This window comes from Apiospora marii (genome assembly GCF_038362585.1).
Source record: "Apiospora marii strain CBS 49790 chromosome Unknown utg000001l_segment0_segment0, whole genome shotgun sequence".
In the NCBI taxonomy this organism is placed as follows: domain Eukaryota; kingdom Fungi; phylum Ascomycota; class Sordariomycetes; order Amphisphaeriales; family Apiosporaceae; genus Apiospora; species Apiospora marii.
The window spans coordinates 562,770-575,349 of NW_027117372.1; the positions used below are offsets into that span (position 1 = coordinate 562,770).

General features: G+C 56.3%; 4 protein-coding genes across 4 annotated transcripts; 2 read left to right on the forward strand and 2 right to left on the reverse strand.

The window, feature by feature from the left end:
• Window positions 1-529: 529 nt before the first annotated feature.
• PG985_000192 (uncharacterized protein) lies at window positions 530-3,592 on the reverse strand (the record flags this gene model as incomplete). Its single annotated transcript, XM_066819961.1, has 1 exon — window positions 530-3,592. The coding sequence occupies one exon, from the start codon at window positions 3,590-3,592 to the stop codon at window positions 530-532; it is 3,063 nt and encodes a 1,020-aa protein (XP_066690840.1).
• Window positions 3,593-4,385: 793 nt separating this feature from the next.
• Window positions 4,386-4,895, reverse strand: PG985_000193 (uncharacterized protein; the record flags this gene model as incomplete). Its single annotated transcript, XM_066819962.1, has 1 exon — window positions 4,386-4,895. The coding sequence occupies one exon, from the start codon at window positions 4,893-4,895 to the stop codon at window positions 4,386-4,388; it is 510 nt and encodes a 169-aa protein (XP_066690841.1).
• Window positions 4,896-6,537: 1,642 nt separating this feature from the next.
• PG985_000194 (glycoside hydrolase family 29 protein) lies at window positions 6,538-8,952 on the forward strand (the record flags this gene model as incomplete). The annotated part of the gene is made up of 3 exons (XM_066819963.1): window positions 6,538-7,498; window positions 7,585-7,762; window positions 7,818-8,952. 3 exons carry the CDS (start codon window positions 6,538-6,540, stop codon window positions 8,950-8,952), a joined length of 2,274 nt encoding a protein of 757 aa, XP_066690842.1.
• Window positions 8,953-11,798: 2,846 nt separating this feature from the next.
• On the forward strand, window positions 11,799-12,306 carry PG985_000195 (uncharacterized protein; the record flags this gene model as incomplete). Its single annotated transcript, XM_066819964.1, has 2 exons — window positions 11,799-12,042; window positions 12,149-12,306. 2 exons carry the CDS (start codon window positions 11,799-11,801, stop codon window positions 12,304-12,306), a joined length of 402 nt encoding a protein of 133 aa, XP_066690843.1.
• Window positions 12,307-12,580: the final 274 nt, after the last annotated feature.

Sequence of the window (12,580 nt, forward strand, 5' to 3'; positions counted from 1 at the left end):
CTGTTTATACCAGGGCTCACTTGGAGCTATTGTGATAATTGTTTATTCCGTTAGACAGGATACAAAAGTAGAAAATAACATAGATTATTCACGGGAACTATTCTTTTGTATCAAGAGCAGCGCTGTCGCCATCCACAGGATAAGGTGAGGTTGGCAGCAGGCCTCGGTCTCATGCTGTGCTGGCCTCTTCAATGTTTTCATGGCGGCAACTTGGAGCACCCTGGTCCTAGATACGAAGAAAGAGCCACGTTTGGCCAGGCACACATATCTCTTCTGGCCCACCTGGTATGAATAGTAAAGAGCAAGCAGGAGATATGGAAAAGAGAAGAAATTGGAATCATGGAGTCTAGCAGCCTCTTCCATCGATCCCCCGCGAATAGAACACAGCATCGACACAGGCGAAAGCACCCCCTGAAGCAATGAAACCTGTGCCCATAGTGCTGACATTGCCTATAGAACACCCCCAGACCCACCATGTAAAACAAAGCCGATTACCCCTATTTGCACCATCATCCAAGCCGAGTGTATCTCACACCGCCAACTCCCCCTCCGCCTCCCTCGCCTTCCCGACAATCACATCCCCTTCTTTGCTTGTATACACCCCCGCCTCGACAAACGCCCCCGCGACCTCCGACATCGCCTTCACGAAGGCATCGTGCGACGCGAACGGCGCCCGGTCCCAGACCACGTCCAAAAACGTCGGCCCGTCGGTGCCGGGCGACGCGACCCCCTGAACCGGCACGTCGTAGCGGGGCAGCCCGTCGTTGCGCTTCCGGTTCGCGATGCCGGTGTCGATCCCGCCAAAGACGACGCGCGGCTCCACGCGGCGGAAGTAGGACGAGACGGGCTGGGAGTCGCTGATGTAATAGGGCCGCACCGTCAGGTCTTTGCTGCTGCTACCGACAGCCCGGACGCGGAACAGGGGGTCGCCTGCCGGGGTAGTGCTGCCCGTGGGCGCGATGGCGGCGCGGGCGTAGTCGCCGTCGAGCTTGAGGTAGCTGTATAGGGACATTTCCCAGTAGCCGCTGCTGCTGCCCGTAGGCCGGCCGACGGTCTGGAGAAGCACGGGGCCCCACATGATGGCCTGAGTATCGGGGCGGTCGAGGGCGCGCTCGATGCGGATGCGGAAGGGCATCTGCATCTCGATGGTGTCGCCAGTCTGCCAGGTGCGGCTCAGGGTGAGGTAGGTGCCGGGTTCCGGAACCTGCCCGTCCTTCTCGCCGTTGACGGTCACCGTGACTCCTCCGCTCTTCGCCCAGGCTGGCACTCGCAGCTTGATGTCGAGCGGGCCTTGTCCGGCAGCAATAATGGTGAGCTTAGTCTTGTCGCTGCGGGGGAAGGTCGTCTCCTGCTTGACCTCGAAGCCCCTGTCCTCCCAGGTCAGCGTCGAGGGCACGTACAGGTTCACCCAGAGTGCAGAGCCGTCGGCCGAGCGCAGGTACACCGTCTCCTGGTACTTGGTGTGGCTCTCCATGCCGGTGCCGCCGCAGCAAGTCCCGGTGTTGCCGTAATCGCGAGTGGCGCCCGGCGTCAGGGGCTGGAAGTAGGTCAACTGCGGATCCGCCTTGTTCGCCGTGTCGGCGCGAGAGCCAGCAATCATGTTGAACAGGCCGCGCTCGTAGTTGTCCATGTACGTCGCGTTGTGCTCGTGCAGGAACAAGTTACGGGCCAGTTTGAGCAGGTTGTAGGTAGTGCAGGTTTCGGCGCCGTTGCCGGCTATGGCGTGCGCGATGTTGTCCCGGTTCTGGAACATCTCGGCGTTGTCGTTGGAGCCCGGGTAGTTGCCGCCGGTGCCGCCGTGGGCGAACTCGCGGTGCGGGACTACCCAGCCGTAGAAGTTCTTGGCCGCGTCGAAGTAGTCCTGCTCGCCGTTTTGCTCGAAGATCCGGAGGTAGCCGATGAACTGGGGCACGTGCGTGTTGGCGTGCAGTCGGTCTGTGCGGCGCGGTCCCGGGTTGTGATCGTGTGTCAGAACCAGGATGTCTCGGTCTTGTACAGCGGCGCCGAACAGAGAAGCGCGGTTGTCGAAGGCCGTGGCGGTTTCCAGATGTCGGGCGTCGCCGGTCAGCTCGTAGATCTCTGGGAACACCTCGTTTGCCCCACCAAACTCGCCGGCGATGTATAGATCCCACATGTAGTTAAGATCGTCCCTAGTCAAATTGCCCTTGTAGCCGGGCTGGTTCTTGTCACCGATAGTCAGAGCGAGGTGCGCCCAGTTTGCCATTTTGATGACCACGTCCAGTGCTTGGGTGTTGTTGGTGTTGTAGTAAGCATCTAGCAGTCCTCGCATGATCTTGTGCTGTGTGTACCAGGGAGCCCAAGTGTTAGTCGCGGCATCGCCTCCATAGATGGCCCAACGGGGCGGGCCGAGCCTCAAAACCGTATCCTCTGGGAGCGCACCCACGTAGCCAGGATGTGTGGGAATCCAGTTGACAGTATCAGATCCCCCGTCGTTCACCACACCTGCATCTCGGCCATTCGGTGACGAATCCTTCAGGCTGGTGCCGTTTTTCTCGTCAAATTTGTACCATGCAATATTGCCTCCATCTGTCGAGCCTGCCGCGGAATCTTGTAGGGACTGGATCTCAGTGGCACTCAGCGCCCGGTTGAAGACATGGAACTCATCGATCGTGGCTTTTAGCGGCGCATCTCCATATTGAGACCGACCAATCCACCGGTTGCCCGGGTTGTCGAGGCTGGTCGGATTCAGGGTCATGCCGGTGTTGGTGCCGGCCACTTGCCCATTGACATACAGAGCACCACTAGCGTCTTTCAGGGTGACAGCAATGTGCACCCACTCATTCACCGGTATCGCCGCCTTGCCGTTGATTTGTTGCTCCTGACCAGAGCCTCCGATGGTGATGGCAAACCGTGGTGCATGTTGGGCCGTGTCCGCACGTGGCGTGAGGAACATGTTTACTGCGGTGTCCTTGCCGAAGTCGAACAAGCGAGTCCAGGTCTGGTTCGAAGCCAAGTTCACCCATGTGGCGATGGTGAAGTCGCGGAGCTGGTTGATGGTCTCCTGCGGGAGAGTCACGTACTGCTTCTGGTCGCCTTGATTCAACCGAAGTGCGCTGCCGAATTTGCCGGACACGCGGCCGACCGTTTTGTTGCCGGGTTGCTGTCCCCCAGCACCGTCTCCGTCCATCCTCGAGGTAATGGCATCTTGGCAGGCCGCCAGCTCTTTGACCATCCAGTCGAGCTTGATCTTGAATACCTCCTCGCCCTGGTCGGCATATGCCTGGGAAAGAGCGGTCATGTAATGGCCCGTCCAGTGGCCGCTGAGTAGTCCGCCGTCTTCCCAGCCACCGGGCACCTGTACGCCGCCCGCGTTGGACCGGCCTGCTTGGTTGTTGAAGAGAACCAGGAAACGGCGCTCATCATACTGGCGCAGGAAATCCTTCATCCGGTCGCGCTTCTCTTGTAGCAGGCCATCGCCCAGGCTAACTTGGTCGAGACGGAAGGGCCGCACGGGGGCGGTTCCGCCGGGGCCGGGATCTGCAGGCGCATCTGGTGAGGCGTTTGTGATACCCACGACCGCCGTCATACAGACGAGTATGTGGAGAAGCCGACGTAAGCTGAACGAAGACATCGTGCACCACGAGAAAGAGATCAGGGTTTTCACGTGCAGAGTCTTGGCGGTTCTTGCCGTACTAACGAAAGCCTATGGGAAACTCAACAAGCGCCCCTGTTTGGGGTTTGGCGGACGACTCAGCTACCACGTATAGGCCATAGCCTATGATCAAATATGAATTTTGTCCAACTGCGTACGTCACATGCCATACTAGTCGGGTACCATCGTGGTGAGTGGTGCGATAAGGCGTATTTTGCCGCTTGATTGATACCGGTATCTCAAATGCTCCCCTCGTGCCCTGGTATCCCTGTCTACCCCAACAGATCCGTATGCTGATTCACGGCAGATTAGGAAGGAGCTCCCGGCGAACGACCCGGTTGCCAAGCTTGGCAGGACAAGCAAGAAGTGCTCTTGCCATTTCGGCACTCGTTGTTCCGACATCGAGTGCAATGCAACACTGCGAAAACTCTGGTACCAAATGGCACAGGTGGAATAACCATCAAGTCTGCTAGTAGTACCAGTCATTTCCCATGGATGTGCGCCAATCGTCCGAGAGTTTCAATCTAGCGCCGATCCTGATCCTGTCGACGGCAGGCCAGGAACGTTAACTTTGATATCGGGACGCCCTGCATCGTATCGTTTCACAGAGCGATGCATCATGATGCCGAATTGACCTCGATCACATCCATTATTGGTCCCCTTTCCTCGCAAAACCAGCTATTACATTCATTCTCAATACCATATCTACTATTAGCTCGAAACATCCGCCAGCGAATGCTATTTCCCAAACAAACCCTCCCCGCGGCTCAGTTCATATCGCCGCCAGCACCAACAACGCAAGCGACGCAGCCAACCCCAAAGACGCCCCCGCACGAGCCCCGGCCCCGAGCCCCTGTCCGCCCACCACCTGATCCGCTACGATGCCGTTGGAGAAGTTGTTGGCCGCCTCCTGGTCCGCGATCGAGGTCAGGTTGCCGCACATCTTGTTGATCGTCTTGTCGCGCGCAAAGTAGCCGGCCGCCTTCATGGCGGCGTCGACGACGCGCCCCACGATGTCGGCCCCGTGCGGCGACGCGCTCTGCAGGGCGTCGCGCATCGTCGAGTTGGCGCCGATGGCCGAGTAGTTCGCGATGAAGGAGTACTGGTCGCACAGCGGCCGCGTGGTGAGGCCGGCTAGGGCGTCGCCTAGGTTGATGTTGATGTCGATGTCGAGGGGCGCCGGCGCGGGGGCGGCGATGGCGGTGGCCAGCAGGCACAAGACCCAGACCAGTATGGTCCGCGGTGCCGCACCGAGGATGGTGGTATTGTAAGTGGCGCGCATGATGAAGTTACTTGGGTACGCGAAGCTGGCGGCTTAACACGCTTTGCTGATGCAGCTCAGAAAGATGATGGAGAAGAGGCTGGGGATCGCATGTTGCAGGGAGGTTGGAAGTCGTCAAAACAAGACCACGCCGGTCTGTTTCAAGTGCGTCGTCATTCTCGACATGACCCATTCATCCGATATGCAGTGCGGCTCTGCCACCGCAAAAGTTCATCCGATATCTGATGACGCAAGCTGGCTACGGAATCGACAAAGCTGAGGGTTCGAGTACGTGGTAGTAGGCTATCGAAGTTACCCGACGTCAACCGAAGTCATTAAACTCGGCAGATCTTCAAACATCCCATGAGTCGATCCTAAACAATACTTTGGTGCAGACGGCCCAATACTCAAGCAAACGGTTGCATTGATGCACTGAATCTGTTGTTTTAAAACAGGAAGCGCTTCACACGCCTGTGTTTGCAATTGGTCATAACCATTTGCTTCATGAAATTGATTGGTCTTGGGGCTGTCTGTACACTACTCCCCTATTGATGCTCATCTACACGTGACAAGAGTAGGCCTGGCGGTCAATGTCGCATCACCCGGCCAAGAAGTCTTTCGCCTCTTTCAATGCTGCACTCGCCTCCTTGAGTGTACTGGGGACTGGGTGCGTCAAGAAGAAGGCATGTGGCAGGAACACCAACACATGGATATGGACTCGGTAACTATCAATCCTGTCCATTTGCTTCTCAAAGGCGCTGATGGACTCGAGGGCCCCATCCAAATCGCCAGTGCCGATAAACAGGGGCGTATGAAGCCGACATGGGTGGTTCAACGGCGACATATCGGCGTCTGGTCGATCTCGGAGCTCGGCGCCCGGCAGCATTTTCTGTCCTGCCACCGGCCCTGCTCGACCGCATCGAAACTCACGAGCTACCCTGTACCTACCCTGTGGCTGCACTGTACACCACGCCTAAGGCCTACGGCGGTTGCCCTGTACGCGTTACCCTGTACGCGTTACCCTGTAGGCATCTTGCAACCAAATCGCCCAAGGCGCGGCTTCCTCTTCTGGCGTCTGGGTTTTCTCTCGAGGACGTTACGCATCAATACCCAATTCCAGAATGTCACATCAAGGATTACCAACATGCATGTGATTGATCGACTGTATTCCTGAACAGCCTCTGCCCTCACTTCACCCAGGGTAAAGAGCCATTCCGAGGGTCTCTCATCACCGGCAGTTAGCTTCAAAATGTAATTGGGTTCCTGATATTAGCTGTGAATATTCTGTGCTATAAGAGTACGGGCTGGTACAACGTTGCTTTTGCGCCAAGAATTGTTAGCTCTAGGTGGGTCGGCCATAACCGCTGATCCGGAGCTGCTTTTCGGCTTGTATCGGAACAAGTGCCGACAGCCCATCGGAGGGGTGCCGGAGGGGTACGAGATATGACAAAACGGGCTACACCAGCAAGCAATCCATCGACTACCAACTTATAGTTATTGTCGCTTTTGACTTGAGAGGTCGGTATCATCAATCCCGTTTCGCCAATATGGCGCTCAAAAGCACGGCACTACTAATATTCCAAGCGGTAAGCGTTATCGGTGTATCACAGCCCTGCTTAACCACATCCAAGGTAATCAGACACCTGTTCCCCGACATTATACGATGAGACTAGCATTTTTTCAGTCAGTACAGATTGATCTTGAGCCGTTTTATAACAACAAAGCCTTTGGCACATATCCAGGCGAGGCAGCCTTCGACGCGCTGAACCAGTCATACCCCTCCCCGAATCTGGGGAAACCGTACTACACGTCCAAAGAGACTGGGATCGTGTACTCATTCCCGGGATACACCGGCCCCGACAAGCCCGACAATGTGATCTGTAGTGGCCAGACCATTCCCGTCCCTCCGGGCTCCTACTTCTCCGCCTCCTTCCTCGTCGCGGCGGATGTCGACCAGGCGACGGTGGCCGCCGGCGTAATCTTCACGTACGAAGACGAGAGCAGCACTTCCGCCTACGAGCTGCGCGCCCTGAACTTTTACGAGTACTTGACCATCAACCGCGGCGAGCTCGTGTTTCCGAGCCGCTTCACGGGCAACGGCAGCAACTTCAACACGAGCCACATCTTCGAGCGCACCTCGGCTTTGTCTGTTGGTAAGAAGTTGGCTTCCATCACTCTGCCGACCACGACCAATGCAACGGCGGGCCGACAGCATGTTTTCGCCATTTCGCTGTGGCAAGGCGCTTCGCTGGGGGTGCAGTCGGTGAGGCCAACGCAGAAGTGGCTTGAGGATGGCGCGCAGGTAGTCGATGTCACCGTGAACAATGCCGGTAGCGAATGTGTCTCCGGAGGCGAGAGGATGCTATCTCTCGAGGGGCCGGGATTTCAAACGACAAGCTTGGGGCGGCTGAAGCGTCTGTGCCCGGGAGACCAAAAAGTCGTGACTCTCGGGGTACAGGGCTCCTCGAATGGATCAATCTCAGTTGAGGTCGTCATCGATGACGACAAAGGCCAAGAAAGAGTTCCGTTCAAGGACGTATCCATTGGCCTGACAGAATGGACTCAGGACCTCGACAGCCTGGCCCGGCACGAGAGCCCGGACTGGTTCAACGATGGAAAGTTTGGTATCTTCATTCACTGGGGCCCTTATTCAGTGACTGGTAAGTCAAATCTCGTCGGTATTAATTGGGCTGGCCTGACTATCATCTAGGCTGGGGCAACTCGTCTCCGTACGAGAGTTATGCTGAGTGGTTCTGGTGGTATTCGACCCATCACCCGGAGGCCGACAAGTCAGACTTCTACAACTATCGACTCCGGACATATGGACCTGATTGGGTGTATGATGACACCTTCCCTGACTTCAATGGGTCAAAGTTTGACCCCAAGATGTCAGTTTTCTTGCAGCCCCTTTATATACAAACTGATCTAACCTTTATGCTCCAGGTGGGTCGACTTATTCGCCGAAGCGGGAGCAAAGTACTTTGTATTTACCAGCAAACACCATGATGGATTTGCCCTCTTCGACAGTGGCGCCGTCTCGAATCGGACCTCGTTGCACTACGGGCCTAAGCGCGACCTCCTTGGCGAACTATTCGAGGCAGCCGAGACGTACCAGCCGGCTCTGAAGCGCGGTACTTACTTCTCGCTGCCGGAATGGTTCAACCCCGCTTGGGAGAAGTACGGCTTCACCCAGTTCGACAAACCTTCCTCCACCTCCTGGACAGGGGGCCTGGCGACCAACCCCTATACCGGCGAAAAGGAGCCGTACACAGGGTACGTCCCAGTTGATGACTTCGTCACCGACCTGATGCTCCCCCAGATGGAGACGCTAGCCTACAAGTATGGCACCGACATCATGTGGTGCGACACCGGCGCCGCCAACGCCACCGCCGAGTTCGCGGCGCGGTGGTGGAATACCGCCAGGCAGCAGGGCCGGCAGGTCGCCATCAACTCGCGCTGCGGCGTGGCGCAGGCGGCCGACTTCGACACGCCCGAGTACGAGACTTTCGCGTCCGCGCAGAAACGAAAGTGGGAGTCCAACCGGGGGATGGACCCCTACAGCTACGGCTACAACCGCGCGACGCCGGCCGGGGCCTACATGAACGCGTCCGCCATCGTGCGCACGCTCGTCGATATGGTGGCCAAGAACGGCAACTTGCTGCTCGATATCGGGCCCCGCGCCGACGGGTCCCTGGTCCAGGCCGAGGTCGATCACCTGAGGGAGGCGGGGCGGTGGATTCGCGGGCATGGGGAGGCTTTGTTTAATACTACGTATTGGTTTGTGCAGAGCGAGGTGGCGGGTGGGGGGCCGGGGGTGCGCTTTACGCAGACGGAGTCGGCGTTTTATATACTGTTCTTGGAGAGGCCGGTTGTTACGGAAGAGGGGGTGGTGAAGGTGTTGGCTCCTGTGCCGATACTGCCGGGTGATCGGGTCAGTTTGCTGACCGTTGAAGGAGGTGAGTCGCTTGCATGGTCGGTCTCGGGCGAGGGAAGCGACGCCCAACTGAGTATCGCTGTGGAGGAGGATCTTCTGGATAGGGGTGAGTTCTCTTGGGTCTTCAAAGTTGCATATGCTTAGGCAGGCTACGCTGTGGGAATAGGCGCATCACCTTACTACTCATATGCCGTGTCTCTGTCCAAAGACCACCTCTACCGAGGAATATAGAAAAACCAGGCAAGAGTTTGGACCTGGCAGATCCGGTAAGTCGTCAATGCTCACTCACATGAATCTCGTACAATCATACCAATAATGAACAGACGTGGACTTGAATAGCCATGCAGGGCTATATGAACAGAGCTACTGGGTCCAATGGCCAATGGGTCTTAACGTCTGATGATTGGTCTGTTTGTTAAGGAATGTGGTCAGCCTGGAGTCTTTTCAATCCAATGCCATGCCTGGTTACCCCAACTGAAGTCACATGATGGTGGTTCGTTGCGCGCCACTCGTGGCTCGGCTAAACCATTGTGGCCGTGTCCGTTTGTCCCAGAGAGCTGGGTCGCCTGGTTTCGTTGCTTTTCCTTGGAGGCGCGGGGAGTGGTCGGATTTCCCCTCCCAACCTGAACATCTTCTTCTTCTCTCGCCATTAATCATTTCTCTTTTCTCGGTCGGGGGATTGATGGCGAACCGTGCGTTGGGGACACTGCCTTGTGCGATCTTCCAACGGCCCGCTCTCAATCCTCCAAGATGATCTACCGCTCCACTTGTGTGCGACTTGCGGCAACGGCACGGCAATGTTGGTCCCCACTACTACAGCCCGTCTTGAGACAGCCTCGAGCAGCTTTCTAGGGACTGCGCGTGGCTTATTGGCCGACGAGAGGAATCAGGTATACCGCTGATACCGATTTGCCATATGACGAGCCAGACATCCCTGTCCAACAGGCTGCCCAGGCAAGCATTGGTTCATCCAAGCTGTCTTCCGACCGTGCTAGTCTGAGTGCTGCAGCCGACCTAAAGCACATTGAGGTCAAGGCATGGAAGAACGATGGGAAGCACGCTCTTGATGTCCTCGATCGTCTTTGTCTGGAGCCTCATGACGATCAAGTCATCCCCAAAGCCATCATTTGTTTACAAGCCTACAAGCATTCGATTGAATATCTCTCTGTCGAAGATGCCAAGGTCGTCCTTGCGAAGGACGAGGCAGGCAACAGGGTGGTGCATTGGTTCGAGATGGATGGCACCAGCCAACAGATCAAACGCAATCATCCAGAGAATGAGTACGATTCCCTGTCTTCCTGATTTGAAAATCAGTCGTCTGACCAATTCACAGAACACTTCTCCAGCTCATAAGCGACATTCTCACCGGCGCCAGTCGCCTAAAGAAGATGGAGTCATGGATAACTGCACCAAACAAACTCTTCAAAGAATTGTCCGATAAAGACAGTTTGCGTTCAGTCAACTTGTGGCGAAGCATGCTATATACAGCCATATTACAATCGCTTTTATGGTGGCACCCACAGGGTGCCAAGGACGATGCTTTGGACTACTTTTCCAACACATGTGAGCATATAGTGACCTACTGGCCTGTCTATCGCATCAACTACGGTTATCCCCGAGTTGCCATCCAACAGATGATGGCCAACCCCGAACTGCTATGCATCGACTCTCGATGTTTTGACCGGTGCCTCGCTACCCTGGAACGGATGGGTCTGCAGGTGAAAACCCATAATAGTGTTCACCATTTCTTGACTTTAGCACATATCCGAATGCTCCATCCCTTTCATCCAGACCCAGATCCCTTTCTCAGCTTTGTGCGGGACGTCGACGCAGACCTGCTTCATTCTGCTAGGTTCTATGCACGAAGGGGACGAGGGGGCCGGAAACACAAAACACAAGCCTTGTACTATTCCTCGGTCAGAATTTGCGGACATCTCTTGCGCTGCACGGGGCGTGCTAATGATGCTATATGGTTGGATCACGCTTTCGATAGATTATTCGGTCGGAACTCGGGATGGCTGGACGCGAAAGATCCACTATCTGAAAGGGACCGAGATCGGTGGTATGACCAATGGAAGAAAAAGCACTTTCCCGATAGTTTTAAGGTGGGAAATATGAAGACGGAACTGGAATGGTAGGTTACATGTCTAGCACCCAAGTATTCATTCGCCTTGCTTCTTAGTCTCGTTTTGGTCTTACCAGGAACCATACTTTTATGCCAGTCATACCTTGTGGTGCCCAAAGTCGGACGTTTCGAAAGTCCAGACGATCATGATGCGCCACCGCGGCAGCCGCTTCACCCCTGGGGCCTGTCCCCTCGACAGGTCCCTCTAGAAAGTACGTAGCGCAGATCTAGACCCCGGGTCTCTTGTTTCGTTCGATCTTTCCACACGTGATCGCCCTCAGCCCGGGGCCCCGACTCCAGGCCACCGTTCAGCGAGCCTCTGCCACAAAGCTTATCTCGACCCCAGGCTTTCTTGAAACCCAATCAGCTTGCGCGTTTGCTCGCGGTCGGGATGGGGCTAGGGTCCGGGTTAGGGTCTGGACCGGCCATCTGAGTGTGGTGATTTGGTCGGATCTACTAGCTTGGGGCCCTGTCAAGTGTCAAACCAGGCAAAAGTTGCTATGATATGTTCTAGGCCCTCATCTGTCGACGAGCCCGTCTGTGCCTTGGTGTCAGGTGGTGAGGCATGATCGGTACGTATTCCGCTTCTGTTGGATCGGGAAACGTCCTAGTGATCGCCGAAGGGTCCCGATGTCGACGTCGTCAACGTTTCTACCTCGACATCTCTTCCGGCTCGCGCTTTGGGGATAAAGCGCTGCTTCCACCCAGTTTCAGTGCGATTGAAACTACTCTTATCGAGCAAGTCTTCTACCTTCGATTCGATCTCTCAAGCACCGGACGCGAAGTCGTGCAAAAAGTTCCTGATCTCCGCCACTCCTAGTCTAACGGGACCGCGATCCTCCATCCCCCCTCCTTCCAGCAAACCATGCAGCTCCCTCTGGCAACCCTCGTCCTCGGCCTCGCCGGCCTGGGCTATGCCGCTGCCGTCGCCCCCGCCGCCGACATCGAAGCCGCCCGTCCCGCCGCCCTCGCGGACCGCGCCAACGGAGCGAACGGCAACCGGCCCACGCCCTCGGGCCAGTGCTGCGTGGCCAACACGTCGCTGAACGAGGACGCCTGCAAGGCCGCCAACGGGCAGCAGGGCCGCTGCGTGCCCGGCGGGAACAACTGTAAGCAAGTCCACGAAACCCTCTGTGGCTATCCCTTTTTGTTTGGGTCACCCATTGTCGCGCCCTCTTCTGGTGGCTAACGTGTGGGCGGGCGACTCTTTTCCAGGCGGGGGCACCCTCAGCTGCGTCCCCCAGTCTAATCTGGGCTGCACCAACAGCGTCCAGGAGCGGGGCAAGAACCTGTGCCGCGCCAGGGTCGGGAATGATCGCTATCAGGACGGCACTCGGGTCATTTCCAACTTGAACCAGGCTAGGGTCAATTGATGGCAGGGTCAATTGAGGGCATAGGTGATGAACTTATAATGCCCGGTCAGGGTTTATCGATTCGGGGTCATTCGTCGTCTGTCACTTGTTTCTGATGGATAGATGATTGGATCAGAATGTATTATTTCATAATTACCAAGGACTATACGAGAACTCGCTTGAAATAAACGACTCTTCCTCCCAATCCAAAGAAATTCGGTAGAGAGATGTGAAAGATATACAAGTTTCATAGCTCATTTCGGTCCAAAGGCCACCGTCATTCATCCGGGATACC